Genomic DNA, 14,787 nt, shown 5'->3' with positions numbered 1-14,787 from the left:
GTTCTCATAAGTGAGAAAAGAAGACTTCTTTGGGTACCGTAGAAGCGGGAGAGTAGCGAACGCCCAGGTCACAATCGATTGTTGGATAGCTACACATAAAGTAGGAAAGTCCCTAACCCTACCCTCAAAAGTCCTTTGGTTCCGTTATTTCTACAAATTCCAAACAGAGGCAGCAACAATAATCCTCCAAAGGCTAACCGCCCAGAGAGGAGAAGGGTAGAGTCCAAAACTGCAGCAACAGATCAAGGGCCTCCCCTGGCCTTGAGCCATGCCAATTGGATATACTATCAATGGACTCAGCATGCTCCTTGCAAAAAAGGCAGATATTGGCGAGAATCATTTCCTTTCTACGCAGCTAATCCACAATTAGAATCTCTTAAAACGCAAGAGGCCAAAGAAAAGCTTTGACACGAAGGGGAATGTTGTCATTCCATAATTTGGCAAGATGACGTCTATCCTCAATATATCTATCCCTGCGAACAACCTCATACGGAGATCAAACAGAGAACACTCCGTTCAGCTCCAAGCTCTAAAGGATTCTATCTGGCTTCCTAGGGTGAAAACAAAAGCTATAAAGAGACGACAACAAGGCAGCAAATTGGTCCGCAACGCTCTGGTTCACCCTTTTAATGTTCAAAGTAACATTCCAAATAAGTCGACATCCCACGAGAGAGATCATGTTGACAACCAGTTCCTATTTTTGAGTTGGTCTTGTATAGAGGTCAGGATACACCAACCCCAAAGGGTACTAAACCAACCATTTACTATGCCAAAACCTAGTTAAGTGTCTGTCACCCAGGAGCATCCTCGTATAAGCCAGGAAGAGAGGCATCACCCCTTGAATTTCTTGCCAAACAACAAACATGTTCGCAGAGGGGATTGTACTTGATAGAGCATAATGACGGACCAGGATTCGTGTAATTGAATCCAATTAGTTCGAAAAAGGTTATGATGATGATGATGATGTTTGAAATATTATATATATATATAAAGGATGGGTACGCCACAATGTTCGCAAACTGGAACGGTTAACCGGACATGTGTCCGGAAGCGGTTTAACCGGCCTAACTGTTAAATGAGCCAATTCATTGAAATTTATTTTAAAAAAAATACAAAAAAAAATCTACTAAACTATGAAAAACATATATAGAATGATTAAAAAAAACACATTCAAATGAAGTTGAAAATTAATGAAAAGAATAAATTTTAACGAATTGATTTTTAAATTAAAGTGAGTATCAATTGCAAAAATAATTTTTAATCTTTACCATAATGTAAAAAATATTAAAAATGCATTACAAACTAAATTTTTTATTTTTGAGAATCTATTTATATTTTTAAATTTTTTTAAAATACCGAACAATTATCTAAATCGCCCAAATAAAAATCGGTTAACTGTTAGATCGTACGGTTTTTCTAAGAAAGACAAGCCCACTCGCGGACAATCCTATTGATTGCCTCATTTCTCACTCTAAAACATTCGAAATGATTTTCAAAACCATGTGGTCGTATTCTCTCTCTTTAAAAATCCAGAGCCTTTGACAGTTTCAACCTCTTTCTCTCCCTTCTCTCTCTCCAATACCACCTCTCTCTCACCCTCTGCCATTTGCGTCTCCAGCCCCGCTTTCTCTCTCGCCATTATCAGAAGAGCAGCCATCGACTCTAAAACTGTGAACCTCCCTCTTTCTCTCTTTTCACAATACCACCTCCCTCTCTCTCTCTCTCTGTCGCCATTACCTCAGCAACAACCAAGGTGCCTTCAATCCCAGTGTCATTTCCGTCTCTCTCTAGCAAAGGCCGAGTATTGCCGATTGGGATCAGATCTCTCTCCTCAATCCCTCACTACTTCCTTCCGTGTAAGTTATGATATCTTGTGGACAATTACATTAGGTTGATCTCCAGTTTTTTTGAAGTATTTTGTGGAATAAGTTCAATCAGCATTCCCTGTGATTGAATAAATGTTCTAGTTAAACTTTATAATAAAATATCTTTATGAACTTCTCTTTGTTTATTTCTTGGTTGGTAAATTTTGCCCACAATTAACTTCAAGATTAGGACCCATGAAAAATGTTCCTTTTTATTTGGTTTCGGTTTCGTTTTATTATTTCTATGCTTCAATGAGTTAGTTCTGTGCGTTTGTTTTAATGGGGCGATGCTTAATTTGGCCCTAGATTCAATGGATGCGAACTCGTTGATTAGAGTTTAATTGATTCACGAACAATGGGTTTTTGAGCAAAACTTATTTTTCTAAAAAATGTTGTATACTTTATCTTTTTGTTCACAATTCATTCACTTTTCTAGTTTTGAATTTCCTATATACTGGAAAGATGACAAGTTCATCGGCATGCAGCATCATTTCATATCCAGTAAAAAAGACGTTTGAAAATTGCAGTTGAGCATGGAGCATGTGTGGTCCAAATAATCACCAATGTGAAAAATATGGTGGATGGAATGGGTTTTCTGCCGAGTATCTGTGGTGCTTTCAAGACTACAACAGATGGAGTCAACACCATCAAACATCGAATCATTGATCAAGAAAATAGACGATCGACAAAAATTGAACTCTGACAACCAGCACTCAATCATAAACCTATTTGCTCTGAGTTTATTGTTTCACATTGTAAATTTATTTTTTCTTATAAAAAAACATTAAAATGTGCTTCACTAAAGTGAAATGTCTTTTGATGAAAATTTTGTGAACATAATTACCCTAATGATCAGTGACATAAGAAAAAAAAATGTCGCCTTTGGAATTTTATTAAATCTTGGCATGATGGATTAATTTTCTATGGAGTAATTGCCTCAATTATCGTACGAGCACCTTTAGAATTTTATGTTCTTTGCTTGCCAAGCCCAACCCAAAACGGTTTTTGCTAAAAGTTTGCGCATTTGTTTGAAAATCAGTTTGAAATTTTTGTTGCAAAGTTTCAGCAATTAGTTTGTGTAAAAACATATCTAGCATCTTTGTGGCAATAATTTTTGGAATTTCAAAGAATTTTTGCTACTTCTATTCCGATATTGTCTGACTTGCTTGTTGTTTTCAAAGTTTTTATGATGCTTTTTTTGGGTTCATAATAGAATGACCGAGCATTGATTGGTAATCAATAAATAAAGAGAGTGACCGAGCAAATATTTTCTACGTTGCATCTTGGAACTTAAAGTACCGTAATTACGGTACTTAAAGTACCGTAATGCTAGGGCTTCACAATAATACAACTACTCTGAAGACTATTTTGGTAAATAAAATGCTAAAAAAAGGTGTGGATGAGATTTATGAAAGTTGGGTTTTTTTTTTTTTTCAATTAGGGAAAAATAAAAGTATATTTATGATAATTTCTTTATTAAATAACAGCAATGAGCCTCAGTTATCTGAATTCTTTTTTTGGGTAAGTTAAAGAATTCCTCAGTTGTTTGAATTCTTTACTTATATTTGACAAATTTTGCAGTAGATCATGAGCGCATAAGCAATCCTAACAAAGTTGAGCAAACTTGCATAAAATGTGCTTATACACATAATGCTCAACTGCTCATAAAGAATTCAGCCTTATCAATCGCCGCACAAGACATATAGCTTGTATATTATTTAGACCAGGACCGTATCCCAAATATTTTCATCGTTAAGACCACTCAGCTGCCATCTACATATTGCAATAGGAATTTTTAATCTCTTCAAAATAGATGAAGAAAATGAAGACAAGAAAAGAGGTAACTTCGGAGTACATATTGTTAATCATCCATGTGCAAGAAACCTTATCTAAAACACAAATACTCGGCAAACCTCAAATGCTAGATAACTAAACCTTATCTAAAGCACACATACTCGGCAAGCCTTAGATGCTAGATAACTACTCAGTGTTTCAAAAAGTGGACCGTCCAGTGATTGGGAAGCTGGTTAGGCAGTTTTAGGCCTAGGGGGCCAAAAAAAAGCATATGCCTGGTTGTTCGCCTAGTAGTAGGCAGCCCGCGTAGGGCCTGCGCCCCCATTCGGGGGTGGAAATCGCAAGATATTTATGTTCATTTTTTTAATACTAAAGGTGCAAAATTGTGGATTTCAGATTCATTTTGAAACTTAAAACCCATTATGACCTATTTTAAAGAGAAAAAATATCAAAAAAAAAAAAAAAAAAAATTCTCCTGGGCTGACGAGGTTCTAGACGGCCTAAACCCTGACCGTCTAGATATCGCCTAGCACTTTTTGAAACACTATAACTACTACCTTTGTTTCACTAGGAATCAACAATGGAGCAAACACTATAACTACTACCTTTGTTTCACTAGGAATCAACAATGGAGCACGAGGGTGTAACCTCATAATCTCTTTTCACGCTACTTATGAGGATCTCTTACTTTCATCTTGGAGTTTTCATAGCATTGTTGGGTTCCTCATTAGCTCCACTCTAACCTCCCCATTTTAGTGTAGCAGAAGTCGTATCTATCCCTGCTCCGAACGTGCGAGTTTTAGCATGTTCCAAAATCCAATCAAATGAAACAAACGTCACAAACCCTAATCCAATGTTTCGAGTAGACGACTATCAAATGGTAATTGTATACAACAAATGCAGCAACCAGTTGCCTTCGGACTAATCATGTCCAACTAGTTTATGCACTAATATGTAAAGCATAGGACTTTCCAATGCCAATTACAGATGCCTAATGGGTAGTAGTATCCTCGTACCAATTACCACATCGTGGAATCCATTCCTACCGCTGATACTTCAATTAACATTTTCAAAATGTAACTCCTTAATTTATTGAAAAAGCCGATAGGAGTCTGTCTTCCCCATTGAATATCCCAAAAAAAAAAACTACGGATGGCTTAGGTGTGTATTTTCTCTACTCAAAGGAATGTAGGTTCATGTGAATAACAAATAAGTATATGCTCCCATTATGCACAAGCAATGTACACACCTAAAGAAAATAGAGCTGTAAACAAGAAATCCCCAATCCAATATATTTTGGTGGTTTGTACTTCGTACATATGTAAGGCACTACCAAGTATTGTAAAAACTTGTTTTTGAAAAAAATGATTATTATGATCAAATAAAATCAGCAAAATTTCGACAAGTTCTGACAAAGTTAAATTTGGGCTCACTGATTTATTGAAATCAGCGAATTTTTTACATATTGCATTTGCTGGCTCTCAATATCCAGAACTTTTCACCGTCAACAAGAAAGAACCCCTGTAGTTGTAAAAGCAAACCAAAAAAACAAACTCCAATTTTCTTAATTCAGAAAGCCTACCTACTAATGTGCTTTAATATTTGCATGTATATTTCTCACCCACACACATCTTGTAACGTATTTTCAGGCAATCAATTTTCAAGATTTTCAAAGATCTACTCGATCTACGCTAATTTTAAAGCTTTAAATTTTATAATTAAAGATAAAAATATATTTTAAAGCTATCACAAAGATTCTCAGTATTGAAACCACATTTCTCGACATGATTTGAAGGTGTGGTTTACTTTGATTGTTTAGAGCCTCGGCTCTATACAAACCACACCCTTTATGTAATAAACAGTTGATGCATAAAAACTTCCGTACCACGAGAATTCTTTCATGTGAAAATATTTTACAAACAACTTCGATTCCATATCGTGAGAATTCTTTCATGTGAAAATATTTTCACATAACAAAAAATAAAAAAAACTTCTATACTTAATTACATGAGATCACATACAAACTTTTTCACTAAAATAATTTTATACGAACCAAAAGGGGTGTGACGATAAAAAGCTCCAATAATCAAGCACAAAAGGGCACTTTCGAAGCCCTAATAACGGCATTTTGTACATAAAAAGCCAAAGATTAAAACTGCATCCGATCCATCCCTTCCTGTATAGGCGGGACCTGAGCCAGGTCAACACGGCTCTTTAGTTTCGTACCAATCAAACGGGCCCTAAAGGTGTGACAGCATCTAATCTATCGATCGGGTATGGAACAATCATTTATTTGTCTTTACACATATCTGTGTGACAGGAGACTCTTGCACTGTTTAACTTGTGTTCCGACACTTTACCGACTTTGTGAAACCAACAAGTTTAGGAAAAATTTTACATATATATATATATATGCGCCTCAAAAATTTATATAAAATATTATTTCAATATTTAAAAAAAAAAACTGATCATCTCAACATTTAAGGGTGTGAATATATATAAAAAAAAAAAGTTGAATCTTAACAAATTGCATCTTGCAACACATTATTTAAACCATCGTTTTTTTAATTTATATATATTTATAAATTTATTTGATTTTTAAAACTTTAAAATTTTATAACTAGATATAAAAATAAATTTTCATATAATCTTAAAAAAAATTTACACCTCTAAACCCCAGTTTCACTCAGTCAACCGTGTCCCACGTATTATGGATTCATATCTCTCTAAAACTAGTAGTTGCAGTGGCATGTGATCCTCTTTCTTATCCTCGAATTTCTCTCTCTATTTCTGCAGTTTAAAAATCATTTCCTCTCTTTCTTCGGTCACCTGGGAGCCATTTCTCTCTCTCTCTCTCCATTTCTTCAGCCACCTCGTGTCCTCTCTCTCTCTCGAGTTAGCTTTAACCCAGTCAGCCGTATCCCACGAAATGTGCACTCTCTCTCTCTAGGTCGTAGTTGCAGTGGCATGTGATCCTGTTTCGCATCATCATCTTTCTCTATTTCTCTCTCTTTCTCCAGAGTTTTCGCATCATCATCTTTCTCTATTTCTCTCTCTTACTCCTGCTTCAGTCACCTGGAAGCCATACTCTCTCTCTCTCTCTCTATTGTCTTCTGCCACCTCGTGCCCTTTCTCGTTCTCTCTCTCTTTCTTCAGTTAAACTCTAAATCATCACTCCTCTGTCGTGTATCTTTCTCTCTCATTGCTTCTCTTAAAGTAGCTGTTGCATAGCATAGAGTTGCATCAATGGCGGAAGCGATGGATAGCCCTGGAAGCAATAGATCGAGCCCAGGAGCAGTCCTAGGGCACAAAGTTGAGGACCTCTGGGACATTCAGGAGCCTCAACTCTCCCCCTCTGAGAAGCTCAACTCCTGCTTCGAAAGCATTCCAGTCTCTTCCTTTCCTCCTTCTCCTTCACAAGGTCTCTCTTAAACATTTTGAGATAAGATTTTTCCGTTCATTTTTTTTCAAAATTGGAAGCCTTTATCTGAGAAATTTCTAGGGCTTAGAGATAATACGGTTGATTGATTTCTCAATTGTTAATTCTTTGCGGGCTTGTTTGGGAGCCCTGTATGACTTAGATTTTTTTTCAATAGTTTCTAGAACAAATAGAGGAAGCATTTGGTAGTTGAAGCTGGATCTACATATGTTTCCTAACCATGATGTCAAGTAAAACTCTAGACCCATAATTGTTCTCATTCATGCTACTGGAGTGTGAAGATTTAAAATAGACATCTGGTTCTCAACTGAATCTTACCAATACTTGAATTTTCATTTCCTTTAACTACTCAAGCATGGGAATCAGAGGAAGTGAAAACAACAATATATTTGAGATTTATTGTAACCTTTTTTTAGGTTTGAGCTTCAAGATGTCCATGAGGGTCACTTATTTGTGGCCTTAGCTACTCTGGAAACTCAGTACTGTATATTTTGATACCCTTCTTTGGACCCAACTTGCATTTTTCACAGTTCATTTTAATTTCTTAAAATTTTATTATACACATTTATTCACAAAATAAACTGTGCATTAATTTACTGAAGACTCCAAGATTTGTAAGCATCTGATCGAATGGGATTTCTTGGTAACTTCTTGATTCTATGCTTCAGTTCAGCAATGGTGAAATCTAATTCGTGCCATGAGATGGATAACTGTCTTAGAAGAGTAGAAGACCAAAAACTTATTCGTGTTTGTGTCTTTTTTACCTAATTCATGCCTTGGGATGGATAACTCTTTTAGAAGAGTAGAAGACCAAAATAAGTAAAGTACTTATTCATGTTTGTGTCTTTTTACCCAATATATGCCATTGCATGTACTGATCATTTATCACTGATTCACTGGAAGAAGTTTCTTCCATGGAAGTTATGTTATATGTTCCATAAATGAATATTTATTCTAGTGAACCTTAGAATCTGACATGCATCTCACTTCCATGCCTTAATGAATCTCAGACCTACAATTTTTTTTAATATTTAGGGAGAAACCTATTGCATCCAGCTGCTCAGAGGGGCAGACAAAACATTGACAGGCTCTACGAGAGATAAAAGAGAAAGTGAGAAGGAGAGAGGAGTGCGAAACGGTAGGCAAATACCAAAGGGGAGGGAGGTACGACCCCACATACAGGGATTCCCTCCCATTACTAACCCAAACTAGTCATTGGTGTTCTCATTTGTCTATCTAAGTGTGCTCAAAAGTCACATTCCTCCCTTGACATAGATCATGAATTCTCTCTGTTTGTTCAACCAACCTTCATTGTTGTGAGCCTTCATTACGGGCCCATCAAATTACATTCAAAGAATTCCCTACAACCGGGCCTAGTGGCTCATGAAATGTATCCATTCAACACTTCCTGACATAATTCCGTGAGTTGTATGTAAGTTGTGATAGGTGTAGATACGGTCCCTTAGGTACAACACTTCAAATTTTTTATAAAGGACAAGTATACATCTTAATTCCATACACTTTTTCGTTAAAATACATTCAGCTCTCACTCTTTCAACTCCCTTTTCAACAAAAATACAGCAAGATTAGAGGGTCATAAGCACCTCTTTAGACATAATCATTTCCATTCATTTTGACACCATGAGATTGCATGTAGACTTGGCAATACAACACTTCTCATAGAATTACCTCAAACACATGAACTTTTGCAAATAAAAAATGCAATCTCATTTTACATACACTTTAACAAATGTGTGCTTAGGCGACAAAAACCACGGGAATCCAAAATATCATGCAATTTGCCTAGAATTACCTTCCGGGACTTATTACACCCCACACCAGAATACCAAACCGATAGTACACTATGATCTAGGCTCTATCACCTCATAGTAATGGGAAAAATAAAAAAATCTCCAAATGCATCAAATAACATCACATATGGGACTGATTTGCAGCAGTGAATGTCGAAGAAAAGGCTGGGTGTGTAGTGCCAAAATTAAGGCAATTTGGCTGATAAAAAATGGAGCACGGAAGGGGATTATGAGGGCATACCGATGGCTTGAAAAGATGAAATAAAAATTCACCAAAAGAGAGAGTATACCTTGTTGTAAATGCACTTTTACAGCAGCATATAAGAGCTCAAATGAAGTGTTGAAGCTTTAAGCAGAAGGTCATGGAGGCTGGTGAAGCAAGGAAACCAAGGGGGTTTGAAGCTCTAGGTGTTAATGAGGGATTTTGCCTTTACTCTCTCTCTAGGTGTGCCTCCACACTCGGCTCTCTTTAGGCCAAGGGACCATGGTGTGCCACCCCTTCTTTTTCTAACTCTATCTTAAAACATGACACTCTCTCTTTCTCACTGTAGCGTGGGGCCTGCCACTCTTTCTCTAAATTGACATCCTCTCACTTCTTCAATTGAGGTGTAGAAATGAGAGGGGGTGGCTCCTATTTAAAGGCTTTGACTAGATGATCTAGAAGCTTCATTTGGGGGGATCATTTAGAGCCATCGATCTAGGAATTATATGCGGTTAGAGCGGCTTGATCCTAGCCATAGTTGTTGGAAACGCCTGGGAACCCGAATCAATTTAGGAACCGGAATCACGGAATCGCAGTTGGCAGGAAGATTGCTGCCATAGGAATCGTTGTCCATACAATAGGAATCGCTAGGAACGAGATTCCTAGTTTTTGATAATCGTGTTTTGACCGAAATAGATCCAAGTTTCATCTACATATGGAATCGAGATTCCGTCCTCCTTGAAGTCGAGATTCCCATCCCCTTGAATCGACACTCCAGGAGTCAAGATTCATTAATATGTGAAATCGAGTTTCCGACATCTATGAAATTGAGTTTCTGGCATATGTGGAACAAAGATATGTTGCTGTTTTGAATTGTTATTCTAACTTATTTGCAATCAAGTTTCTGAAGTATATGGACCAGAGATCCATGCTAGTTTGAGATCGAGATTTACAATAATGTGGATTATGGAATGCGTTTGAAGACCCCTACCAGGAATCGAGATTTCATTTTTTATGGAGAAGGAAGTCACAAGACATCTTGAGCCTTATCAACTTTAGAACCTATATTGGATGTCTCTTATTAGAAGGTTTTCCAAATTTTAAAGTGACTGGTGTTGAGTATTGAACTTATGGTCATTATATACAAAAGAGAAGTATTTCTAAATTGCGATTTTGACTTCACAAAATAGGATTGTCTACGCCATAGTTTTACTTTTAATTGTATGTGTTGTATTTACCAGTTATATTTTAAATTTAAAATAGAGGCTGTCCAGGGTGGCACAAATAAAATAATGAAAACCTGCTACCACTAGAAGCATTCGAAGGAAGATTTCTACTCGAATTGATGTGGAATCAAGATTTAATCCTCGTTGGATTCCAGATTCGATGTATTTGGGAGCGTCTACCCAAAATTAATGGGTTCAAGTTATTAAAGATGTGTTGGATCGAGATTCCGAAATTAAAGAATCAAGTTTCATTGTTTATGATAAATGGTTTCTAAAGATGTGTTGAATCGATATTCCGAAATTAAGGAATCGAGTTTCTTTGGTGCCGAAAAATGGTTTCTAAAGATGTATTGAATCGGGATTCCAAAATTACGGAATCGAGTTTCCTTGGTTCCGAAAAATGGTTTTCGTGGAGATTCCTTAATGGAAACGAGAAATCGGGTTTCGGAACCGGAACGCGAAGTCGGTGGAGAGATTCTTGTAACTATGATCCTAGCCATTCAATCCCTAGTTATCTATCACAAACAAGGGTTGGGAATTAATACCATTATCCCCTGGCTGATTGAAATCTAGATTTCCCTCCAACTTTCAAAATCAAAATTTTCCACCAAGTGAAATTAAATCCAACCAAATTTTGATCAAATTGAAATTAAAGAAAACGATGCTCACCCCCTTTTAGTGGACTTTCATCCCGCATAGACCCTTGGGTTTGTGGAAAACCCATAGTTACCCTAGAAGTTTTAACAATAGGACATTAAACCCCCTCCTTCATGTTTTCACTATCCACATTATTGTTTTAACCATATTCTTTGTTTTATTCCCACCTTTAACCCATATCTCGAAAAACTCCACAAACCCATAACCTGTTGAACCCCTCTCTCTCTAACCCTTCCCCCTCTCTCCATCTCTATCTACCAAACCAATCACCCCTCTCTCTCTATTGATTCAAGAAGGAGAGAGAGAGCTTGAAGAATGGGGTAGAGAGAGAATGAGTAAGAGGTAGAGAAAGCATGTGCAAATGATGGGAAAGAGAGAGGGGATGTCATGGGAGGTTTGAGATGAGAGAGAGAGGCGATTGGTTGGGTGGGTAGAGATCGAGAGGGGGGGAAGGGGTTAAGAGAGAGGGGTTTTATGTATTAAAGATGAAAATAAAATAAAGAATTCGGTTAAAACAGTAATTTGGATAGTGAAAATGTGAGGGAGGAGTTTGGTGTCCTATTATTAAAAGTTTGGAGGGGTCCATGGGTTTTCCATAGACCTGAGGGTGTATGTAGGACGAAAGTCTACTAAAGGGGGGTGAGCATCCTTTTCCCTTGAAGTTAATCATTAAAGATTTAAGTGCCCATGGTCTTGATCAAAATTATGTAAGAGAAATAATGTAGAGAGGGTTGTGCCCCTTAGGTTAGATACAGTTCTTTCTCTAAGTCTAAACTTAAGAACTTAGGAGTTTCTTGTACTAGCACATCGGGAATCCATGAAATTAACATGCCAATTGTATTTCTCATATGACCAAAAGCCCTAGGGTTTAGATCTAAATATCAAACCTAGTACCCCTTCAAGAAGCAACCCCATATGCACATCCCATAAAACATGGGTATCAAAGATATCTCAACACAATGAACAGCCAAAAAGAAGAGTTTGGTGTTCCTTCATGTGTTATTGATGGAAATAAAAGGATGCTATCGAAAATAAAAGGAATAACCTTTATTGTATTTGATGGACAAAACTGTCATTTATCTTTTGTTTAGTCCTTATTTGTCTTATGTCTCTAAATAGGGACAATATTGTCCATAAGTTGTAATTAAGATTATTACTTAATGTTATAAGAGGAGTAGAGGTCACATGTGACCCCTAAGCCCCTCACTTTCCCTCTCTATCTCTTTGTCTCTCACACGTCTCTCCCTCTCCCCCTTCTTCATCTTCTTTATTTTCTTTCCTCTTTCTCTCTGTAGATCCTACCAAACTGGTTCTTCTCTACTTTAATTTCGTCTTGGTATAAGAGCACGACGATCAGTAAGGATGATACTGTAGCACGGGGTTGATGACATCATCATGCCCAAAAAACCTAACTTTTTTTCAGCAGTATCTGTGCCAATGGAGATGAGTTTTTTTTTGCGTTGAGTCTGGATGCCGATCAAATATTTATTCGAAAACCTAGTTGTCAGATGGATTTGGGTTTTTGTACCCCAATCAAAGAAGTATTGTTAGTGTTGTTTTTTTTTTCCTAAAAAAAGAGAGTGATCAAATTTGAGGGTGTAATCAGATCTGTAAAACCTTTTATTTGAAGAGATAAAAAGGTGTAACGTGATCACAATTGTTGATTAAGATACGAGGTTGTAAACTAGATCTGAACTACAATCGAGAATGTCTCTACAGGCATCAAATATGAAGTCATCTGGGCCCCAAATCACCACAGTCAGGTTTGATGGAACAAGCTTTTTAGAATGGGCAAGGTCGGTTAAACTATTTTTGGGTGGAAAGAAAAACTTGGGATACATTGACGGCTGTGTGGAAAATCTGATCTAAAAGATTCTAAATATGCAAACTAGGAGGCTGAAGATATGGCTATTATGAATCAAATACTATTTTCTATACAACCTAATATGAGTCAATCCTTTATGAACTGTAATACCTCTAAAGAATTGGAGCAGCAAATCAATGATTTAAACAAGTTGACGTGTCATTGTGAGACCATTATGCTCATATACATGGCTTATAAGATGAACTAACCCAGCATCAAGCCATACAATATTCTTCTTGTGCAAAGGAATAGAGAGAGAAACTGGAACATCGGAAGTCTTTTGATGAGAGTTAATGGAGAGTATGAAACAATTAGCGCAAATGTACTTGGTGGCGAGACTTTGAAACTCGACGCAAGATAAATAACAGTTTCGTCCATTAAATACAATAAAGCTTGTGCAAAGTGTTTTCAAGAAGGTTAGTGATTTCCAATACATGTAACGTGGTGATATCATGCAGATGATGCCACCTGTGTGGGGGAGCATCCCCTTCTCTCCTATGTGGATGTGTGAGTGTGTATGACTCACACATGTAATTCCATGTGCTTTTTGCACCTATTAGCCACTTAGGCACTAGATGTGTGCATGGATCACATATTCTACAGCCATTTGATGTCTTTTATGACCAATTCTATTTTTTATAAATATGGCATAAATAACTTATTAAAAAATCACAAAATTAATTTTAAATAATATCTATCAAAACAAGTTAATTGGGCAATTAAAAAGATAGGATACAGAGAAGGCGTTGTCGTCCTCCGCCCAGTCTCATCTGGAACCACATCTATAATCTTTACCTTAGGCCCTACCGGTGCCCTTCCCCACCGCTACCCAAACCCCATCCTCTACTTCCTCCAATTCTTTCCTTTATCTTGGGTGCTACTAAGTTCTTCACTCCGAAGGATAAGCATGTTCCTCTCTCTCCAACTCCAAAGGTGGTCGCACCAGCTCTTCCTTCTCCTATTCCCGTTTCCTACTCGCAGGTGGTTGCTTGTTCTATATCTACCCCTGCTCCCCCTGTCCCCCATACTTGTTTAGAAGGGACCTCTCCTTCCCCTTCCACCCACTCTCCATTTTACCCGTTCCTTATCTCCGTACCATCTGAGGAGTCCTCCCTGCTTAAATCCGAATTTCTTGCTTCTTTGGTTGGTAGCTTCCAACCTTTACGAGATGATGTTAGAGGTATTGAAAGATGGGCCCAAAAACTCTGGGGGGACCCAAATCTCACTTGCAGACGTCTCTCTGGTAGAGACTATCTTTTCTTCTCCTCCTCAAAAGAACACGCTCGCCAGATTCTACAGGAACCCACCACGACGACTTTCAAAGGGGCCACCCTCCGTCTCTGGGAGTAGTCTCCCATGGAAGGAAATTTCAGGAAGCAAAGAATCTGGCTCACTTTGGACCACTTGCCTCTTCATGCGTGGTCTCTGACCACTTTTACGAGGGTGGCAGAAGCGTGTGACAGTCTCATTTCCATTCATTGGAAATCTATTGAAACGCTTCATTTGGGGTCCATTCGACTCCTTCTGGAGGTACTGGACACTAACCCACCCAGTCTTTGGATTGAAATCGACAACCTCTACTATCTGATTTCGCTCTCTTGGTCAGCGGCTTACCCACCCTCGGCCAATTTTTTCAACTACTCATTTCCTTCTATGGCCAAGGGACCCCCTTCCTCCCCTTGGACCACTGTCTCACAGAAATCTGGCCACCACTGGCGGCGCCGTCAACAGCCTCGCCATGGCCAAGCTCTGCTCAAGGGTCGTGATCGACCAACCCACTTGAGCCTCCTCGGCATCCTACATGGCGACCACGTGGCGCTCTCTCGGCATCCTCTGGAAAGGAGGTACGTGCGTCGGCTTCGTTATCAGTATGTAGCACGTCCTCAGCATCCTCTGGACACCGTAAAGTACGTCTGCCGACTGCGTCGT

General features: G+C 38.0%; 1 protein-coding gene and 1 long non-coding RNA gene across 3 annotated transcripts in view; both read left to right on the top strand.

The window, feature by feature from the left end:
- Nucleotides 1–1,451: 1,451 nt before the first annotated feature.
- LOC148781569 (uncharacterized) lies at nt 1,452–2,669 on the top strand. Its single transcript, XR_016056798.1, has 2 exons — nt 1,452–1,856; nt 2,351–2,669. It is a non-coding gene; the product is annotated as an uncharacterized LOC148781569 (long non-coding RNA).
- A 3,813-nt stretch (nt 2,670–6,482) lies between these two features.
- Nucleotides 6,483–14,787, top strand: part of KING1 (SNF1-related protein kinase regulatory subunit gamma 1) — a 35,014-nt gene continuing 26,709 nt past the window's right edge. For both annotated transcript variants that reach the window (XM_088868620.1, XM_011626603.3), the window contains exon 1: nt 6,483–7,080. In XM_088868620.1, the coding sequence (XP_088724746.1) occupies nt 6,906–7,080 (175 nt within the window). In that variant the 5' untranslated portion in view covers nt 6,483–6,905. The remainder of the gene's footprint in view (nt 7,081–14,787) is intronic.

This window comes from Amborella trichopoda, chromosome 6 (assembly GCF_054954075.1).
Source record: "Amborella trichopoda isolate Santa Cruz 75 chromosome 6, AtrichopodaSantaCruz75HAP2 v2.0, whole genome shotgun sequence".
NCBI classification, from domain to species: Eukaryota; Viridiplantae; Streptophyta; class Magnoliopsida; order Amborellales; family Amborellaceae; genus Amborella; species Amborella trichopoda.
This window is presented reverse-complemented; position numbering and strand designations above follow the sequence as displayed.